This window comes from Drosophila mauritiana, chromosome 2R (assembly GCF_004382145.1).
Source record: "Drosophila mauritiana strain mau12 chromosome 2R, ASM438214v1, whole genome shotgun sequence".
NCBI classification, from domain to species: domain Eukaryota; kingdom Metazoa; phylum Arthropoda; class Insecta; order Diptera; family Drosophilidae; genus Drosophila; species Drosophila mauritiana.
In genome coordinates this window covers 6749757-6771587 of record NC_046668.1, presented here as the reverse complement: position 1 = coordinate 6771587, position 21831 = coordinate 6749757, and the positions used below count along the sequence as shown (strand labels likewise).

The 21831-nt window shown below is 43.3% G+C and overlaps 2 protein-coding genes across 2 annotated transcripts; one reads left to right on the top strand and one right to left on the bottom strand.

The window, feature by feature from the left end:
* The first annotated feature begins 5744 nt into the window (after positions 1-5744).
* Positions 5745-5879, top strand: LOC117135479. The gene has a single exon (XM_033295695.1). The coding sequence runs from the start codon at positions 5745-5747 to the stop codon at positions 5877-5879; it is 135 nt and encodes a 44-aa protein (XP_033151586.1).
* Positions 5880-14636: 8757 nt separating this feature from the next.
* On the bottom strand, positions 14637-17130 carry LOC117136665 (protein peanut). Its single transcript, XM_033297665.1, has one exon. It carries the CDS (start codon positions 16922-16924, stop codon positions 15305-15307), a length of 1620 nt encoding a protein of 539 aa, XP_033153556.1. The 5' UTR covers positions 16925-17130; the 3' UTR covers positions 14637-15304.
* Positions 17131-21831: the final 4701 nt, after the last annotated feature.

The following is a 21831-nucleotide window of genomic DNA, read 5'->3' as shown; positions in this document are numbered from 1 at the left end:
TACCTTCGCAAGCTAGAAAATATAAATGCTTTTCTTTTGATGATTAAATAAATATTTTTCATTAATATTTTTCATCCATGACAATGTCATTTAAAGAGATATATTATTGGTTCATTATTTTAACTTTGTACTTCACAGTTACAACAATTTTTTAATTAGCGCGTAAGAACACACTCTCTAAAAAACTTATGTGAATTGTTATAGATATATAAAAGTAGCACGAATATATTTTCTTGCATTTAGATTCCACTTGAACATATAATGGGCATCACTGTTATAACTTCACTTCATTTCCTCACCGTTCGCAACTGGAGCTCGCATTTGAATTGGAGCACGTGATCCTTGGGAGCCTCCACGGCGTAGCGACAGGAAGTGCCCACAGGATACAGTGCCGGGTAATAGGGCGAGTTGATGAGAAGTTTCTGGCCCGATTGCAGCTTCACCTGGTGGTTGCACTGCTCGAAGATGGCATTCGTTGAGGACGCTTTCAAAAGAGGCAGAAACAGCAGCCAAGTCCACATGATCCCGATCGCGACGAAGTCTACAGCGGCACTGAGGCGGCTCCATAGACGACAGCCTCTTAAGAATGATGGAGCTAACACCCAAGTCATCACGCGATCTGCCTACATCTCCATGCGGGTCTCCACCTCTCAACACCTCTCAACACGGGCACCCACGCCCCGTTCCTGCCTCAAATGCCAGTTAATTAGGGTCTCGAAGAAATCCCAAATTGTTACCGCCGAAAAGAAAAGACAGCGGCCGGCACACGAGCGTCTTTAGCGGCTAATTGAAAGAAAGTGCAAGTGTGTCAATCAAAAACTGGTTTTCGGAATTTGGAACACTTTGGAATCGGTAGGTGGAAGTGACACCATAAAAAGAACTACGTGTTGGCCACCAGTTGGGGTAGGTCGCAGCTGAAACGGTGTCTTGTGTCATTCATGCTTTGCTTTCAAATTATGTTAACAAGTCACTTTTATTCAAAATTTATCCATTATTGTAGTTTAGCCAATATATATTTTAAATATTATTGTATTTACTTATATTTTGATCTTATCATCCTATATACCTAACTCATATTCAGCAATGAATTTCTTAGCTCTTATGTTAATTGCTTAATTTTCAATTTCCTATTTTGTCACGTGCCATCCGCTCATACAGTCATTAGTTCCAATTCCCCGAGATCCCTTTAAAGTCGACAATTTCGCACCCGTCGTTCCGCGCAGCCCCTGCCACCAGAACTCATTTTTTAGACCACTTTCAGAGCTGCTTAATTGGATGTGCTCCATATGAGCAAAAACAGCAGAGCACACAAACTACAAGACCAGGAGGAGCGAAAAATGGAGCCCAAACCGGCAAGTTTGTCGCCCATTTTGCAAAATAAATATCAGAAAAAAAGGGGAATCCTTGGGAGGGACGACGGATGGCGCCGTATCTGTCAGAGGCGCAGAGACAAACGCTTAATGCTAATATTATTTTCTTGCTTAACAAGTGATGAGCTACACGCGGGGCACATTGCTGCTGTTCGTACTGGCCGGGGTTTTCCCCGGCAGTTCCGCGGATTTTCCCGACCCCACTGCTGGCCGCCAGCCTGCCCGGCTGCCTGGCTGTGACTTATTTGCACAAGCCATAAAAAATTTAACTTTATTTCGCCATTTTTAATTTCCTACTCCGCGGATCGCTACGTGGCGCAGCGCATTCGGCGTAAACAGTCAACGTTGGACAATAACTACAAAACCGGACTCGGACCCGGACCCGGACCCAGAGAATGACCAGAAGAGCTGGGTCCTAGACGTACAATCTCCACCCAGAAGTCCGCGGAACAATGCTGGTGAAAAAAAGCTGATGCTGTTTTCTATTTCCTTTTTCCAGTTTTGGCCGGCGGAGCGGGCGGGAAAACAAACAGCAAATAATTCAAAGTGGATACAACTAAAGCAAAGTCAAAGCTAATATACGAAAATGTAATAAAAATTAAAAAGAAATAAAAACGAATTAAAATGAGTTTCGAAGGAGCAGCAAAGACCTTCTGGCACTATAAAAAATACACAACAGGGGGATCGAGGACCACGACGAGGTGTGGGCTCCATGGGGGTCTCCGCAAAAGCGACAGTTGTAGGACTTCTTTTTGCGCAGTGGGATGATGACACATGCGAGTGGAGGTCTCTGCGCCCTCGAAAGGGTCGTCCAGCGGGAGGGGGATAAAAATATGTGACCATTTGAAGTATGAAATTTATAGGAGCGTATACTAAGTCCACTTAAATTACATAAAAGGTCAGGACAAAAGCGGAACTCTTATATTAACTTTAATTTATTATTGTATTAATCAAACAATGTTTAGATTATTGTATTAAATAGAAGCTTCAATGCCTAGCACTTCATGGTGAAATAAGTCATCCCAATACTTATATTAGATGATATCTTTCCATGATTTATACCTATGCAGTGATAAGGGTACATATATTTTGCACACTACCCACGCCTGCCGGAAATCGACTCTTTTTCTTAAATTTCTGCACTTCTATTTTACAAAAATATTGTATCTGAAATATACTACTGTAATTTGAAACATAAATTTTCCAAAAAGAAGACATAACATTGAGAAATAAATATTTCATAAAAATAATAATTATTTTTTAATTTCATAAAAAAATAATAATTTTATTAATAAATAATTAAAATAATAATTTTATTAATAAATAATAAAAATAATAATTTTATTAATAAATAATAAAAATAATAATATTTCATAATAATATTTCATAAAAAATAATAATACGTAGTAGAAAATAAAAATTAATAAAATAAATAAAAATATGAAAACAGTTCGTTGCAAAAGTCATATCGTCAGGCACGAAGTGCGGACACAAGCACTCAACAATCATTGCCTTATTAATTTTTCTCACGCCGCAAGCTGAATACCCTAATGACAAGTATTCTAATATAAAGTTATTTTCGAAATTTATTTTGTGATGTACATAGATTCGTCTATTACTATTTCTAAGCTTTATTTAAATAATAATAACGTTGAGGCAATGCAAAACAAGAATTTTCTGAAATTTAAAACAAGGTATCTTATTCACATTATACGAACATCAATGACATCATCAACCTCAATTAATTATAAATAAATAAATTTGACAGTTTTTGATTTATTTAGGAATGTGACAAAGTTAAAACTCTAATTTGAAACCAACTATATAACATCTTATTTTCCCTAATCTTAGTTTAATTTATTTATTATATTCTTTTATAAATTGTCTGTAGTATAGCTCTCTCTAGCGGTGAGCTGCAGTACTACAAGGTTACTAGGTTAATAAGACAACGTATAGGTGGCGCCTTTGAGCCGTGTATAAATCGAATGTAGACGGCAAGTACTGTCCGTGATAGATAGATGGCGCTATCATTACGGTAAGCAGTAAGCACAATACAAAATACTGCAGTAGTAATAGATTCGAATTTCTTTGTAGGAGAAATAAATATAAATTAATTGTGCATATCTACTAGGATCTAAATACTAAGGCTAAACTTTAGTGGTAAATTCATGTCTTATTTGTGCGACGTTGCATAAAAAGTATAAAATAGGATGTGTTTAAGAGATTTTTGTATTTCGTCAATACAAATTAGCGTTTTTTCAGAGCAATTGACTAAATCGTGTTTTCATAATATACACAAATATTTGAGCTATAACCAAATTATCGTAGCAAAGAGAAAATTACTGATGTACCCCCCACTCATCTCAAGAGCATTTCAAAACTACATAAATCGAAGTATAAAGTTGCTTGTGATGCATAATCAGATTGCAAGTCAATATTTCTATATTCTATTTCAAGTCTACTTTGTTAAGAATGCCCATTTGGTTAAGTGAAAATGCCTTATGTTATATTTTAATACTTTTCCTTATACTTGCGATGTATGTACCAGCACAGGAATATCCTCCACCCCTTTAATGAAAACCTGGCATCCAGGCCACTTCCTCTTCCCAGGCGACCTGCTTGACCAGCACAATTAATTAACAATAGATTGTTTTGGCCACAGGGTTCCAAGTGACCCACAGGAAGTGCCTGGCAAGCATAAAAGGAGCCAAAGGACGAGCAACCATCATTCCGGAAGGAAGAAATGAAGCCAAGCGCAACAGTTGCATGAAGTGCGGGCACTTCAAATTAATAAAAGGAACTGCAAATAACAATGGAAATTAAAGGGAAGAGGAAAGGTCAGTCAATGGAACGTCCTGCGGAGAGAGATGCGAGCAAGTGCATGTAGTCCTGGCTGCGTGGGGTCCTTTCCCACAGGTGTGTGTGTGTGTGTATCCGAGATTTTCCAGAGTTTCCACTGACCACTGATCCTTTGATCAGGACCGCACGGTGCAAATCTAATTAACGCTCCCCAAGAACAACGATCGATCTTCGGGGCCAAGGATTTGTTTGCTTGCATTGCCATTCGATGCGCCAATGTGAGCCCCGACAAAAGGACTCTCATGCCCGCAGGACTACCTGCTCGTCCTTGAGAAACGCACTCCATAAGTGTGCGCGTATCAAATTACCATTTCATTTTATTTCATTAGTTCGTCTTGTTTCCCATTTTTTCATTATCCCTTTTCTCGGACTACTTAGCCTAATTGCTGGTACTGGAATGCAAATGAAATCCGAACCATTACGGGCGTCCTGCGATTTATGGGACAGCGAACATGCCCCATTCCGTGGCCCATGGATTCCAAGCGATAGCTGACCACCCACTCCAGATATCGCATCCCATCATACATCGCCCTAATCCCGACTGATCTCTGGGCTAAATACCTGTTAACCTGTTTCGAGCACAAACAAGCAAATGTTTCTCCCAGGCGAACAAAGGAAGCCTCTGCCCTGCCACAACAAACGAGATTTTCTCAGCACCTCCTTTGGCCGATGATCTTATCGATGCGAGTGTGTGCGAGGGTGGGCCCTCATCAAATTGGTTCCCACAGCCGTGGCCCATATTTTGCAATTTAGATTTCTATTTATTGTCTGGCCGGAGAATATCCTTTCTGTGTGCTGCTCGCCCCTATGCGCTCCTTTTCTTCCGCTCACCGGAAGGAAGTGCACGAAATTTGTGAGAAATGTCTCAAAACGTCGCCCCGGGGCGGGCACAGGAAATTAGCAGAGGGCCGAAACATTTGGCTGTGAAAAGAAATAAAATTAGAATTTATGCGTTCTTAAAGTGGCTAGGGAAATACATTTGAGCTTAAACTAATAGCTAACCAATGACGGCATTTAGTTATAGACTTAAGTTAATGGTAACATAATTTTATATACTCTTAAATTGTTTGATTTTTACAATTAAGTAACATAATGATACACTACAACAAAGATACAACATTTATTAGGCATTTTATGTAAGTGTTCTTGAAAAAGTTAAGTTAAGTTTACTTGGTAGAAGCTTAGATATAAAAATGCAAATGAAAAGCATTTGCGTCAAATATAATAAAGCACAATTTACTGGTCTAGAAAGCATTCCTTGGGAACTCCTTCTAAAGAGTTCCTTAACTCGTCCTCATCTCTCATCCCATCACCGCTGACAGGACCCAGAGTATTCATCAAATTCACACCAAACAAAGGGAGCTGAGCGAATTCCCACCGCACAACACAACACAAGACTTTCCCAAGCCAGACACCTACAAATTCCCATAGCAAACAAATTTGACTTTTGCATACCTGTGCAGCAGGGCCAGGATCTGCTGAACCTGTTACTCCTGCGGGCGAGCCCCTCCCTGAATGCATTCAATTCTCACGGCCAGCAACGGTAACACTCCAACGCACACACAAAAGGACATCCAACCCTGTGAAACAGGTTGCCATGGGAGCGAGAATGCGCACCGAATGGGAACCAGAATGAGAACAGGACGATGACAAGTCCTGAAGTAGGCGCTTCGTTTTCGTTTCGTTTTTATTGATTCAGCTCGTTGATCATAATAAACGATTAGTGTAGCACAGGAGAATCCTTGCTGATCCTTTAGATTTTGCGCTGAGAAATTCCTCAATTTTTTATTGTTTTGTTATCCTTTTTGTGCGGACGATATGGGGATGAAACAGGGGCTGGGAAAATTAGTTAGTGGGTTCGCCCTATGTTTTTTTTTGGGCGAGATTTACAATTCTTCTCTCAAATATTTTGATAAAAAATGTACTCAGCTTATCAGCAGATTATTTATGATTGCTGCTGTCACTCAAATGAATTTTTTGGTTAAAACACAGCACGCCTTTTTCCAAGAATTATCCATTAAATAAGTAAGAATGGCCCAACAAGCTTACATAACATTGCCGCATAACCAGACAAAGCCTTTTTTCTAGATTCCCAGAACCAAAATGGACTTTCCTAGCCGGAATTCAACGTTTTTTACGCAAATGTAAACACACTTTTTATCCCAAAAAGTAAAGGATTCCTCGGAACTATTGGCTAACATAAAACTACCTTCTGACCAAAACAAAGCCCTTTTTAATTCACGGAATTCTAACTGATTCTTCAAACCGCTGACAAGCGCTTTTTACGCAAATCTAGCTGCATTTTTTACGCAAAACTAAAAAAATGCAGGAAGAATCGGTAAAAGGTTCCTTCGATTCCTGGAAGTTTCACTCAGCCCTTCCATCCGCCGAATATCCCGATGTACAAGCCGCTAATCGTCGTGCTTGAGGATGCAGAAGGATATCCTTGCATTATCCTTGCCACCCGCCGTCTTTATTGTGACCAAAACAAATAATCACCCATTGCTCATATTGTCCAATGCTCAAACGGTCTTTACGAGCGGCCCATAAAGTTATCCTTTCTTGCATCCTTTTGACCCACAGTCCTTCCTCGCAAGCAGTTCTGCCGTCAACTTTGCGCATCGCATCCTTTCGAGCCCTTACACGGAACTCCGCCGCTGGAAATTCGCCAAATCATAAACCGTAGCCTTGAGTCGAGGACACTGCATCGCACATTATGCACACGCACAGTGCGAATGGGAGTGCCATATAAGGCCATTAGCGCGCCCATCAAGGTCGCGGATTTGTTTACATTGACTTGGCCGACAATTTAGCCGTAAGTGCTCAGAGACATTAATGAGCAAGCCGAGAACTAGAACAGCCCAAGGTCTGTCTGGACAGGAAGACTGTCATTTCATCGAACCTGGCAGCGAGTATAATTTTCCAACAAACAAAATTGATATTCACACGAAATGAAGAGCAACTGAGCTTCCAGTTACAAGGCAATTAAAGCATTGAAAAAACTAAATAAGACAAATTAACATAAAGAAGTGATGTGCATTGCAGACTCCAGTCGCAGAATTGTATCTCCGAAATTTAAAATCTTTTTTGATTTAAAAACTATTTGATTGCAAGGAACTTTAATATATCTGATACAATTTAATCAATAATTGGTTGATCCAAGTTTAAGAAAATTCTATATATTTTCTCAAATAAAAAATAATTCTAATGACGCATATAAAATATTTTAATATATAATCCATCACGGGTGATTTGCCACAAACCCATGGGAGATCCCTTTTGTTGCGCAATCTTGTTTGCCCCTCAATACGAGTTTATGCCAAAATAAATGGGGATTCTTTGCTGCCTGCTGTTTAGAATGAATCCAAAATTTACGACATTTAGCTCGCTTAACAGGAACTGTAATTTCCTCGGCGAACTTCTTTTGTTGCCACAGCCTGAGATCCAGAGGGCCAGTTTTCTCCCCTAGATCCCGGAGCACACGCTTCTGCCACATTCCCCCCACCCAAGGACGGGTTTCTTGTGCGCCGCAGCCGGATCGGGAATTGGCTGCCCAAAAAGCCGGAGAATGCTGAACAAAATGGCTGAAGCGTGGCCAGGAATACGGATCCAGTGCGGAACCAAGGAACTGCAGAACTTTCACACGCGTTGCACACAACCAAGACTGTTTTTTTTTTAATTTGGGGTGTCTTGACGAAAATCTTTCGTTCGAGCAAAAACAACAGCTGCAAAAGCAAAGAAAACCCCCGGAACGCGGAAAGGTCGTTGCGCCTCAGCGACCCCTGGCAACCTCCGAAGCCCCTTTCTCCGTCGGCTCTGTTTTCCAACCAACCCCCTGATTGTACATTTCGCAAAAGATTTATCGAGACAAAGCCAAGTTACCAAGGGGTGGAGACTTTTGAGCTGCGCATGCTCAGCAAACTTTTGCTCGTTTTTTAAGGAGATTTTCTAAGGCGACGGGGTGGAGTTGGGTCTATAGCATATGCATAAAAAGGTCTGCGCAGATATATGGGTTGTGTGCTGCGATGTCGTCACACGACTTGGCGCACACCTGGTCACGAGTTGCCATGCGATCCAGGCGATCCATGCTATCCATGCTATCCGGGCGATCCCTTCCGTTTCTGACCTCAGGCAAACTGGCATCGATTCGTTCTGGCTGAGCGATATGTTAAATTAATAGTTTACTTATGTAGAACGAAGTCGTTCTAACAATGCCCCTAATTACTTTTTACTTTCCTCCCAAAAGGCGAAAAAACGAATTTTCCCAATCATAATCGCTTTATGGCCCACCTACAGAAATCCCTCAAAGAAAGAGAGATTGTCAAAACACTGGCCCAGCCAGAGTCAGTCGAGGGCGTTACCTGATTTCGCCCGCTTTTCCGGGAAAACGCGTTATGGTTTTATAGACACTTTTGCACATTCACCACGAAAACTGCAAAATAGTGAACCGTGCACCCCCCAAGGTGGCATGCATAATGCGTTTATGAGTGGCCAAGGATCCCGCTTTCCTCCTCCTCGTCCTTCTGCTTCTCGTTCTCTTCCGGGGAGTGTCCTTTGACCAACGGCGACATTTGCTGTGGTCAGCGCTGCTCGGTTTTCGCCCTAAACCCCGCGTCCAGAAAACCCCGAATAGATAATTTGCTGGCAACCATGAAAATGGTTAGAGAACTTTGCTCTGCCGCTGTGTTCGAAGGAATTTCGAGGCTGAGACATTTCACGCCCAGTATCCTTAGCAAGGAGTCCTTAGCAAGTTGAGTTCGACTTTGAGTTGTTGCTTGAGTGGAGTGCCACATCTGAGTGAGCTAGAGTTTTTGAGTCTGTGTAGCTCATAAAAGAACGAGTTTTGATCAGAAATAAATAAGTGCTTCCAATGTGGAATTGTGAAATTAATTGTGCTTTTTATCACTCATTTTATTACATATTTACTATAAATATTTATTATCTAATATTAACAACTTTACGGGGATTTACATAATAAGGCTTTGAACAGATTATGCGTTTTAGTTCATTAGTTATTCAGCAAATGCAAGGACCTTGTTGTGAAATAAACTCTAACCAGCCTATCAATAAAAAATTCAATTTAAATTTATTTTGTTTTGAAGATATTTTTCAATTATGTTGTGAGATATTATTTTTTACAGCAGCCAAAAATTTGTTAGCCCAAGTGTCAGCTTTATTTTAAAAATATCACTACGTATTGACAGTTGTTAGTGACCTTTCATACATATAATTTAGTTGGTTGTAAAGAAGATCTGAAATATTTCAAAAAACATAGTGACACATTCTGTCAGATTTGAGTCGCAGCAGTGCTACCTTTCTCACAGATTCGGGGGATCAGCTAAAAAAAGAAGCCGGGCTGGCACTTCAATTACTATGAAATGTCCTGCAGGACTCTGTAAAAAAGGAAGAGCAGCTGTTCGAAGCAGAACGGAGTGGGGGAGACTTTGGCGCGTGCCAGGAAAAGAACACCGGGCCTAGGGCTCAAAGTAACGTTCGTTTCAGGATCACCGATAACAATTACTCAAACAGGACGACGCTGCAGCTCAATGTGCAACTGCAACCCCGAAGAGAGAGCGCTCCTTGCAGCGCTCAAGGAGGATCCTGCCGGCGAAGAGGGGACCCTCTTTTGTGTGGGATCCTTTGCTTCTTCGCGCATTGCAGAAAGTAACGTATTTTCCTCATTGCTCTTCGGCAGATGATAGCTTCCTGGCACGTGTGCCACGTTTCAGAAAGTCGCCCACTCCTCTCATTTCCGCTGTCTAATTCAGCCTAATTAAATCAATTTAATGTGGCTATACAAAACCATCATCTGCCCGATTTGCAGCATGAATAACAATAATAATAATAATAATGCCGCAGTGCCAACGTGTCACAATCGAGAGCAGCACAACACAAATCTGTGGCAAGTGTCTCTGACGCAGCAGCGCTTGCATCACCATTCACCAGCTATTTGAACATCAATTATGAGCACAGACTCGCATTGAATGGATGCTGATGCGTTTGAGGGGGTTCTTTGGACAGGGGATTCTGGGGAAGGGGCACCGACAATCCGGCCGACATCCACAGAGGATGAGCAGCACTCAGCATGCAGAGAAATTCAATGGAGCAGGCCAGCACACAAAAAGAAAGGGTGGCACAAGCCAAGATGCATCACAAAAGGCCGACCAGCAGTGACAGGGTCGTCCGACAGAGGGGGATCCCATCTACAGTTCCCCATGTCAAACTTTTAAGTGCCATATTTTTCAAAAATCGGAAAAGCTGTCAGGATTGGTAATACAATCGGAATTGAATCATTCAAACTCGATATAAACCATATTACCCGTTCTTAGGTGGCCTCTATAAACGTGTAAAATGTGTCACAAAGATTACACTCAAGGTTTGTTATATGCAAGCAAGGTGGTTGACTCACTCTAAATTCTGATAAAATTATAAAATTATAAACAACAAAGTATAACAAGAATGTCTAATAATGCACAGATGCACAAGGTGAGCAAGTATAAATGCTTCTATTTGATAGAAGTATACATTTCATATTTTAATATTTATATATGTATGTATATCCTGCTTAGCACAACATTACAGTGCACCAGCTTTTAAAAGCCCCCTTGGGGGCACCACTGCACCCTCGGAAGCTCGGCAAAAGCATCAGCATCCCATCAAGCTAACCTACTTTCAGGTCACTTGACGAACTGCCACAATGTGAACAGACGCCATGCCCACTGGAAATGTTAGTGACCCAAATTGGGTTTGCATAACCGACCGGGGCAACTGTCAATGGCCAGGGAAATCTGTTCCCAGGGTCAGGATGGCAGACCACAAATCTGCTCGTCGCCAACTGTCCCCAATTACATGAAATTATACCCGAAATAACCCTTTCAGTTTTGATTTTTTCCTCTGTGTCCTTTGTGGCGTCGCATTGTTGGCAGCGTTTAAGAGCCATAATTGTGCGGTTAGTGTTCTTGAGACCATGTGTCAAGTGGCCTGACAGATTGTGGGATAAATGGCTGTCCGAAAGTGAAGAAAAAGTGCAAAAATCTGTACATTAGTAGGTAAACCCCACCTCTAGATGTACCGCATGCACTTGGAATCGAAAATTATGCTTGTCTTTTTGAAATGCTGTGGCAATTAAATTCCCTGAATTATTCACATCTCTATTAAGAAGCGGGTAAACGATATATGAATTATTGATCAGTTTCGCATAAATAACTCAATTAAAAACTGAAGAATTCCAGTTCTTCCCACAATCGGAAACAGAACAATACCAACAATGGCCCAAAATCCACCCTCAAAACTATCTGAATCCGAAAGATATTTTCACACCTTCGCAAATGAATTGCCAGATAGCGGGATCACCTGTGCATCGCTGCGATTCCCAGGATGTTGGCAATCGGAATCGGGATATTCCAACTGTAAAATGCACAACAAAAGCGAACGAACGATTTGCGGAAAGCAAAGGGAAGTGCAGAGCGGATGTTGTGCACGCTTCACGCGCAAGCGTAGCGGAAATCAAAAAAAGGACAATGAAAGGACGAACGAAGAGAGGCACACGGATTGCGGGTGAGGAAGTAGAAGTAGAAGACGGTGAATTAAATTTTACCGCTATGGGATCGAAATAGAGACAAACGGATGTGAAGCACAGTCACTTCCGATTGCAGGCAGGATAGAGGACCACACACAGACGGGCGGACTTTGTCCACTCTCAGGTCCTTCAGCTGATTCCCTAACCAATCACTTTCTCTATACATTAAATAATTTATCTTTTTAAAAGTAACTTCCCTAGCAAAACTTTACTGTTCTTCTCGATGGCTTGACTCCTAAATTAAAATGTTAACTGACCTCTGTAGATTGGGTGAACTGAACGAATGAGAGTGTTTTCAAGACACCCAAACAAATATGTGTCAGTTCCAACAAGTGTTTGTTTATCTAGTCGCGCCGGATAATTTATGGACCCAGCGGTTTTATCAACGCCTCGCAGTTGCGTTCCCACAAGTGTTGCATAAAGCTGATAGAACGTCTCGATCGCTGCCCGCACGATCTCAATTTATTTGCATTGTAAACAAGAAAATATTATATGTATGTATAGGAGCAATCATAAAGCAAAGGAAACAGACCGAGGAAGGCGCCCTTATCACTGTGACATTGAGTCGATGCGAATGGGGGGCGCATGGGGGAGTGGAATGGGAAATGTAAGAAAACCAAACAAACAATCAAACCAATGAACCAACCAACCAGTCTATTAAAATCACTTCCCATTGCCATTTGACATGGAGGAAATCGTATAAAGACAATTTAAAGCTGTAAAACGGAAATCTCAAATAAAAATGCATTTAAACACTTGGTTGAAGAGATTTATTGTTACCCTATAATTCAAGAAGTAATCAGTTTAAAAATATTTTAAAGATCCTCTTATGTTATTATTTGCTGGGTTAGCTTGTTATTTTCCAGATCCAATAAATAAAATAACTAAAAACCAATTCAATGTATTAAGTTATTGAGAAAGAAAATTGTGGAATATAAGGTATTAAAAAAGCACCAAAACAAACAGAAACTGCTTATACCCTTGATCACCGTGAAACTAAGAGTAATGCGCATGCGCAACTCTGCTGTTCTCTCTCTCGCAGTCACGTAAGCGTAAGTGTGTCAGACTGATGTGGGTGTGTGTGGGAGAGAAGAGGGCTCAGTTTTCCTATGTTATACTCTCTCTCTGTCTACAATGTGCCGGCTCGTTAGAAACGGTCAACATTTGTTTTTGATCTTAAGCGTTTGACTTGCGTTGGTTGGGATCGTTCTTTTTTTGCGTTTGACGTGCAGGAATGCCGTCCACAAGCGTGGCAAACCCCGTAACAGGGTGTTCCTTTTACGCACGCACACACTCTCATCAGATGGACGCCACATAAAGTTCACCCACAAGCGAAAACAAACGGCCTGTTGTGCTCTCATTCTCCCCACACACACACACACACACTCACCTACCCTCTCACCCCCTTCCCAACCGACACCCCTGTGCTGTGTACTTGAGTCATCGTCCTAAAAACAGCAGCGAAACGAACTCCACTTTAATACACTCGAAAAAACAGGGTTATGAGCTTTTGAGGGTTAAAAAAATTGGTGAGAGATATTTTAGTAAATAATAACGATATCACACAATATTGATCGCATCTGATCAATAAAATGAATTCTTCTTTTGAAAGTAGAAATTCTTTTCATATCATATTTCATTAAACAGTACTATTTTAATCTAAGAAAATATAAAAAATAAAATAAATCTCAGAAAATCGACATATTTTGTTCAGTGCACGCCGCTTCTTCTTCTTTGGTGTTGCGTTCATTGATCGCCAAAGCCAATTGCTTCGAGTTGAGTTAAGTGCTGCGTCAACGTTGTTGACTTACATACTCGACACACACACACGCGCACACTGGCATATCTATATCTTGATTGCCACCCCTCCTGCCGCACACCGCCCACCACCCTCCGCCCCTCTGCCAACTCTCGCTCCATATTTCTTCGACGTCTTTCACCAATGGATTTTCATTTTACGCTTTATACGGCTCTAATTGAGTGCCTTTCAATTGGGTTATGGATTAATTTTTGTGCATAAATTAAATATCCATGCACACATGTCTCTCAATAAAGCTGGGTGTCTGGGGCATTTAGAAAGCAATTTCAAGTGGAGAACCAACCAGCGAAAATGCAGTACTTTCTTGTGGAAACAATATCGGCCAAGAAACTAGTAGTTAGTCCTGATAACATCTCGTTGTCTATCAGACAAACGAGATCATGTACTTCCCAGAAGTAATGGTATTGTGATATGACTAAACTGATCCAATATTTATGTACATCACGGAATTCAACTTATCTTATCTGATATTATCTTGATTTTCGCAAAATAAAGCTCATTGCTACCAACTGCGATGAATACCTATTATTCTGACCTAAATTGTGACCACATAAGGCGAAAGATTGTATACATGTACTGACTTATAGGGAGTGTCGGGCTTTTCGGAATTACTTGAGTCGCATATGGGCAAGACCTGCATAAAGGGTATTTCTTAGGAAACGAAGAGCATGATACTTTTAGGTGGCACCACTAACTGTTCTCGTTAGTTTTCACTGGTCCAATATGCATCATCTGTACATAAATACGGGGTAAACACTTTTAATTGTTTGCGGCGAGTGATTTACCTATCCGCTTGACTCGAGCCACGTTCCCAGCCAATGCTCCTGCGGAATGAATCATCCATTAGCTCATCATGGGTAACTAAGAAATTAGTCAGAGATTGGAGAATGCAATCGTCATATCCAAATCGCCATATCCATCGTCATGCCGATCATACCCAGACGTGTGGCAAGCGCACCCGTTCCGCCGCAGTTGAGTAAACAACGAAGTCAATATGAATTCTTTTCGGTTTTTATGTAGTTAAACTAAGGAGAAGACTTTATTTTGTAAAATGCAAGAGTATATTTTGTTTCTTGATGTTTTCTGCTGCGCTTGCGGCTTTTGCCCTGCTGGTGTGTGTTCGGGTGTTCAATGACTTTATGCATAATAGGTAAAATACAATTACAATATCAATATCAATAGCATACGTTATACATGGATTCGTTACTCGTTATAATTAATTTTAGGATCAATTTCGCCTCGCACTCGTACATTCTGCTTAGATTTTTATTGTGATTAGGCTTTAAGATACTTAAGTATTTTGCAAATACCTTTTGTTACTGTCTCCGATTTAATTCGTTTGCGTGTTCAATTCATTAGGCTAGCAAATGTGTTTCGTCAAGTAATGCGTGGATATATATTGGTAAAATACTGCAACTGCTATGTGTTATATGTACTTGTATAGTATGTAGAAAACAAATGCAACGTCGTCGCTGGACGATTGCTGTGCGAATAGAAGCCTTGTGGGGCGGCTGGGCCCAACAATAGATATATTTATGCACTTTTCGAATTACTTTATGTGGTAGGAATAAGAATAGGATACGCTAGGGTTTTCGTTTGCTTTGTTCTCGAGATTAGCGCTTAAGTATACGGGGAGCGGAAGAAGGTCGGGGGAATGGGGGTTTTGAGCGTGTTGACTTAAAACAGACCCTTCTTTTTCTTCTCCTTCTTGCCATCCACATTGTCCGTGCTGCTGTTGGCCCCCAGGCTGCGTCGCTTGAGCTCCTCCAGCGTCACGTGGTTGACATCCTCCCACTCCTTCTTCTCGCGCTCGAACTCGCGCCTCTTCTCCTCCAGCTCCCGGATCTGCAGCTCCAGCGCCTTCTTGCGCTCCTCGTGTCGCCGCGCCAGCTCCAGCTCCGAGTCCCTGAGCTTCTGCATCTTCTCCTTGACCTTCATGTCGAACACCTGCTCCATCTCGGCCTCCATCTTCTTCATCTTCTGCTCGTGCTCCCGCTTCTCCTCCTCCATCTGGGTGAGTGGGTTCTTGTTGGACAGCCTGGCCTTGCCGTCCACCAGTCCCAGTTCGGATAGCTTTCGGCAGCGGTAGTTCTCGTAGTGGACGTTGTTCGTCACGTCCTTGAGGTCCTGCAGGTGCGTGCGTATGACCATGTTGCGCAGCGCTATGAAGTCGCAATGCGTCAGGTTCTCCACCTCCACCAGGCCCCAGGGATAACGCCTACCCCGCACCTTCTTTCCGTCCTGCTCGATGATGGTGTTGGCACCCACCACCGCGAATGGCACTCGGCTGCGCAGATTCTGCGTGGTCTTGGCCTCCTCGGCCGCATCCTCCAGCGTGGCGGGGAAGTCGTAGATCTTGATCTTGTGCTGGGCGATCTCGTTGAGGATCTGCTTCTTGAATAGATGCACCTCGTCGGGCGTCATGGTGTCCGCCTTGGCGATCACCGGCACCAGATTTACCTTGTCCGACAGGCTCTGCATGCAGGCAATGTCCAGCGGCAGGAGTCCGTGTCCCGATGGCGCTATGAAGTAGAGGCAGCAGTGCACCCGGCTGTCCGAAATGGTTTTGCGGTACACCCGCGACTCGGCGGTCAGGTACTCCTCGTACTTGCTATCCACGTACTCCAGAATGGGCACCCAGCAGTTGCTGTTGTCTACGGCATCACCGAATCCGGGTGTGTCCACCACCGTGAGTGTCAGATTGACGCCGTTCTCCTTGAGCATCACTTTGGTGGCCTCCACGGCCACGGTCTTCTTTTTGCGCAGCGAGGGTCCCGGATACTGTTCCGCGTTGTAGATGTCCGACAGGAACATGGAGTTGATCAGCGTCGACTTGCCCAGCCCACTGGCTCCCACCACCATCAGGGTGAACTCGAATCCCCGCTTGACGGCCTTGCGGTAGACCTGATTGGGCAGGTTAGCGAAGCCCACATAGCCGGCGATCTCCATGGGCTTCTGGCGCACCGGGAGCGGTGGCTTCTGTGGCTTCTGCGCCTGCTGGTGCTCCTTCTCCTGCAGATCGTGGGTCAGTTTGTTCGAGTCGCCGTTGGAGGCGCCTCCGCCGCTGGTGTCCAGCTTGCCACTGGCGGCCACTGGCACACTGGGCGGCTGATTGGGCGGTCGGCCACCGACGCCCACTAAGGACTCGCTGCCGCCGCTGCCGTTCGTGGCAGAGGACGCCGATGCCGACGCAGCCTGCTGCTTGTCGCGCAGCGCCAGTTGGGCCAGAGTGCTGGGCAGAGCGGAGATGGCGCCGCCGCTGCCGCCATTGACCGCGTTCGAGCGAGGACTATTCATTGGAATAGCGCCAAATTCGCCTTTGAGCCTTCGATATTCGTTCGCAGGTGGGCTTCACTGTATTTATTCACTTTGCTTGCACAGAACCGTTGCTTTTTCACCGCTTTTGTCACGCCTACGCCAGCTCTTTTCGCTCTTACTTTTCTTGCATTTTCTGTGTCAGTAGGACCGTGCGCTGCAACGCGATTAATACTTCTGCTCCGCTCTCGCAGGCAACAACAACGCCCCAGCTCAGGCGCAGTGTGACCCTGGAAAATACCGCACGAGAGCCGCGAATATACCAAACGACGCTTGGAGTGAGAGCGCATGAGTAATGCCACACATACACCCAGAGATACACACACGCACACTGGCGCAGCAATGCACATGCAAACGGGCAAAGAGAACTGTTTTCTGCTGGCCTTATCACTTGAAATGGAATGTTATGTTTAAAAATAGGCAATGAAACGCATTCATGTGTCCCAGCACTTGGGATTCCAGATTTCTGGCCCGAATGACTGCTCTTGAGTGGCCACGGATCGCATTACAATCGCCCGCTGATGCACAGGAAGAAATTATCCGTCTAGATGACTTTGACTTTTGCTTGAAGCAGGGGTGGATTACTACTGAGGGGTTTTTACTACATATCGAACTATATTTATTTTAAAACATTTCCAGTTTATGTTTGTCCATTTTTATAGGGAATTAATTTCCATGGTACACAACAACGAGTTTTTAAATAAAATTGTTCTGGCCCCTATCAATCACTACGCCCATGACTTTTGTGGTTACGGGTTCCCTTTAATTTTTGTTGCAATGTTGCGCATGCCTGTGAGAGCAGCAGAAGGAGCAGAGAAAGAAGAAGAGGAAGCTGAGCTTATCTCTCTCGCTGAGAACTAAAGATGCTTCTGTCGCGTGGGTGTTGTTATTGTGACGCTGAGAATGCGACTTTCGCTTCTCTCTCACACTTGCTATAATTCCCTTCGACTCTGTTTGGAAAGAGGTTAGTGAGCTAACTAACGCCCCTTGTGGGCGTGGGAGAAGTGCCATAAAAAGGAGCTGGATAATAACTGCCCTATGTCGTTTGACCCGCTTCATGCTCGAGTGTCCTCGTCGAAAGTTCCCACACACGCCTCGTCCTGGCACCCTCTCTCCCCCTCCCTCTACGCGTCATCGCATGCCGATGCACACACGCACACGGACAAAGCCCGCTGATTGTGCGCTCTGCGTTTCTGTTTCTGTTTGTTTGTAATTTAAATTCTCATGCACTTCTGGCGATCGTCACTGGTGCAGGGGGTGTGGAAGGGGGAGAGGGAGGTACTAACCACCACCATTAAGAGGGTCCTGCGTCCTACTCCGCCTGCTTGGTGGTGGTGGTTTCCTTCCTTCCTACCATCCAGCCTTCCTTGCTTCCGAACTTCCCCCTTTTGCACGTGGATTTCCACCAAACGCCGTCTGCGCGACATCAAGGTGATCGTGAGAAAGTTTTTTTCTCACATTATTCCACAGCGACTCCTGTTTTAATTTTAGACTCTATCGGAATTAATATGCATTTATGAATTGATATGACTCGCGGTGGCTCGATTTTTACCCTAGGGGATGACTGTACTTATTGGAAGATTTACAGTTGTTGTCGTCAAGGGAAAAGGTAAATCGAGGGAAGTTCTGGGGAATTTTGTGGCTAGAGATCCCCTTGTTTAATTTCTTGTTTTCTTACTAATTTGATTGTCGATTGAATTTAATGTTCTCTATACATATTTTTTGTTATCAAAATATACTTAATAAATGTTTTTATTTTTTATTAAACTTTATTTAACACATTTAACATTTAAGACTATCCAAAACCACTTGATTAACCTAAAACATATAGAGAAAGCGATTTTCTTCATTAAGTATTGTAAATTAAATTTTTTTAAATTGCAGTGCTTATGCTGTATATTATGTAGACTCTAAATAATAAGGACACGGGTTCAAAAACCTGAAAGGTTTCTATGTACCTTTACTTAAGTCATGTTTTTTGTTGCATCTTTAACTATTAAAAATATATTTTTTGCAACACTTAAATGATGGTTTTCTATTATCGTATTCATAAATACTAAGTACATTTCATCTTTGGCTGGGGATTCGAAACTAGATGTTTTTTACGACAGATGTTGGGTCTTGAAATGTGCCACCGCAACTGCAACCGCAAATCTTTACAGCGAACAAATCCCACCTAATCTCCCCGCAACCCTTCCTCGTGTTCATAGTTTTGAGATCTTGAGCAGCTGTTTCGCATCAGGCACACTCCATACGAAATCCATTCGGAGACGCATCTTCTTCAATATTATGTAAGATGTTTGCCAGCAATTAGGGCCCGCTAGAAGCCAGAGGAAAACCCCGTGCGCCCCTGAAAAGTCACTTTTCCTTAGCGCCGACCATTGTCCGGGCCAAGTCCATTGTTCTCGTGGCCCGAAGAAGTGGCGGGGGATGCAGCCGGGAGAATGGAGTCGGCAGCTGTGCCAATCCTTGGCACGAGAGCAAGGACAGTTTAGTGCAAATGTTGGCTTAGGAGCAGCTGATCCTCCAAGTGACCGTTACATCAGCTGGCATGGGTCACCAATCAATGGGATCAATGACAGGGAGTCGACCCAGTCCATCATGTGTGCTAGTTATTTAGGGTACACCCAATAAAGGTGAAAGTGTTCCTGAAGTCCAATAGCTTATGGTAACGTACAGTTAAAGATATCAACCTAAAGGGTTATATTAAATTAGAAAAAATATTTGGCAATAATGAGGATTGTTATTCAAGTTCTATAAAGAAATATCAGATCCCTATACCTAAAAACATGTTGGGTTCCAATATGATTGGCTTGTTTGTCAATAAACCTTAATTTTTCTTATAAGGACAAAAAGTTATAAATATATAAGTTAAATTAATGCAGCCAAATATAACTAAAGGCGATAAAAAAGCAAAAAGCAACCACCGCAAGCAAGTGTGACGACTCCCTTTCTCAGCATATAAATTATGGCATCATTTGCTTTTTTTGGGTGAAGAATGCATTTCCCCCTTTTTGGAGTCTGTCAGAAAGAACTTTCCAGTTATTAGCCCGACTCCTGGCTGGCCATTTATCAAATTCATAAAAATGAAATCTCCCACAGCAGGAAAAAACAATCAAATAGTTGGGCGGCCCGTCACGACTTCTAATGCCCCGCAGACCGCACACTTCACTCAGGTTTCCCCTCGTCGCTAAGCGCCATAAAAATCAACAAGGAATTCATTTAAATCAACATATATCTTGGCCAAAGGAGGAGTTCTATTCCTGCCCCCGCATCCGAAATCCACTTGGGTTTAGTTCCGTTTGGATCAGTTCACACATTTGCTACCGTTTCATATTTTTCATGCTCATTATTTCTGGTGCATAGCTACGTATGTGTATGAATGGAGGCGCGGGGGCGTTGCAGCTAGCACACCCCAAGTAATAACTGCAGTTCCCACAGCTAAAAATACATACCCCCAAAGTCACTAATTTGAGGTTGAGAAAGGTCTCCATCTCCGTCTTAGTCTGCCGGTGCCCTCAGAATTGATTAAAAAAGAGGGAAGTAGATCGTCACTGGTCGACAGATCGAAGCTCCCAGCCGACCGGGTGTACAATAAAAATTAAAGTGTTTTAATGTGTAAATCGTGCGTTGGGAACGACGCACCGAGGATCCGAGCCCGGGAAGCCCCAAAAAGGAGGACCGGCAGACACAGTACACATCGTACTGACAGATACAGATACAAGCCTGGCTACCGATCGGCAGCGATCGTGCCACACTAAATGGCGTTTACCTTGATCCCTGGGCCGGGAATAAAGAAAAAAGGAAGGAAAGAAGGAAAGAAAGAGGAGAAGCCACAGCAGCAGCGGCGTTTGGGGCTGATATTGAACTTTGATTTCTGCCTGGTTTCTTCGTTATAGAATTTCAATTCTCAGTTTCTGAAGAAGCTCTGCAGACTCTGCACGTTTCGCCAGACGATTGATCCACATATGTCGGATGGTTCTGAGGTTTCTCTTCCCTGGCCCATGGCACTTTTACATTCTGCCAGCTCATCGTGCTTATTTCGGGTTTCGTGGGAAAATGTTTGCCAAATTTGCGGCGTTCAAAGGAGCCAAAGTGAACGCCATTAAGCAGGGTGATGTGCTCATCAGTGCAGAATTCAGCCGAACCCCATGGTTTAGTTGCTGTGGATGGTTTAGTTGGTCAATCGTAGCGGTGGCATTTATTCAATTTACGAAAGTTGACATCGGATCAGTGCTGCAGAGCTTGTGCATGATGGATGATCGCCACAGATTATTGCTCAACACGGGATTTACGCTCAGGCGGCGAGGGATCACTTTGCACAACCAGGGTTGCCAGGCGGCGCAATACGTTTACGATCCCACCCAAAACTCCCCAAATCGGTCCATAGGTAGATCTACGTCAGCTGTCAGCTGGCGCATGACCCGCGTCCGTGGTTATTGACAACTCCTTTGGTCGTAATCCTGCCAACATCGTAAAGTAATAAATTTGCCTGAAAAAGGAAAATCTGCCGGGGATCGGCTATAAAAATTGGCCCAGCCAGGTAAGCTCCGTAATGATTGACCCCGACCCTGAGTCCCGATCCAGGTCCGATTCCGATCCATTGCAAGTCGCGATTCCGTCCCAAAACCTAAGCAACCCCCTTAAGACGCTCCTGACGATGAGCCGGCCAGGCAAGAGCGAAGAATTTGAAACTAAGGATTTCGCCTTGCAAGGGGGTTGGGTTGTCACGGGGGTTGCGGCAGCTGCGTCGAACAATTGCCAAGGAGTTCTCCTTAATGAATTGCAAATCATTCGCCGGGCATTGATCAAGTTTGTCCTTGCCAAGGGTGAAATCTGTGCGACTAAATGTGCCATCAGCCACCCAAAAGAGAAAGACACATAGAACA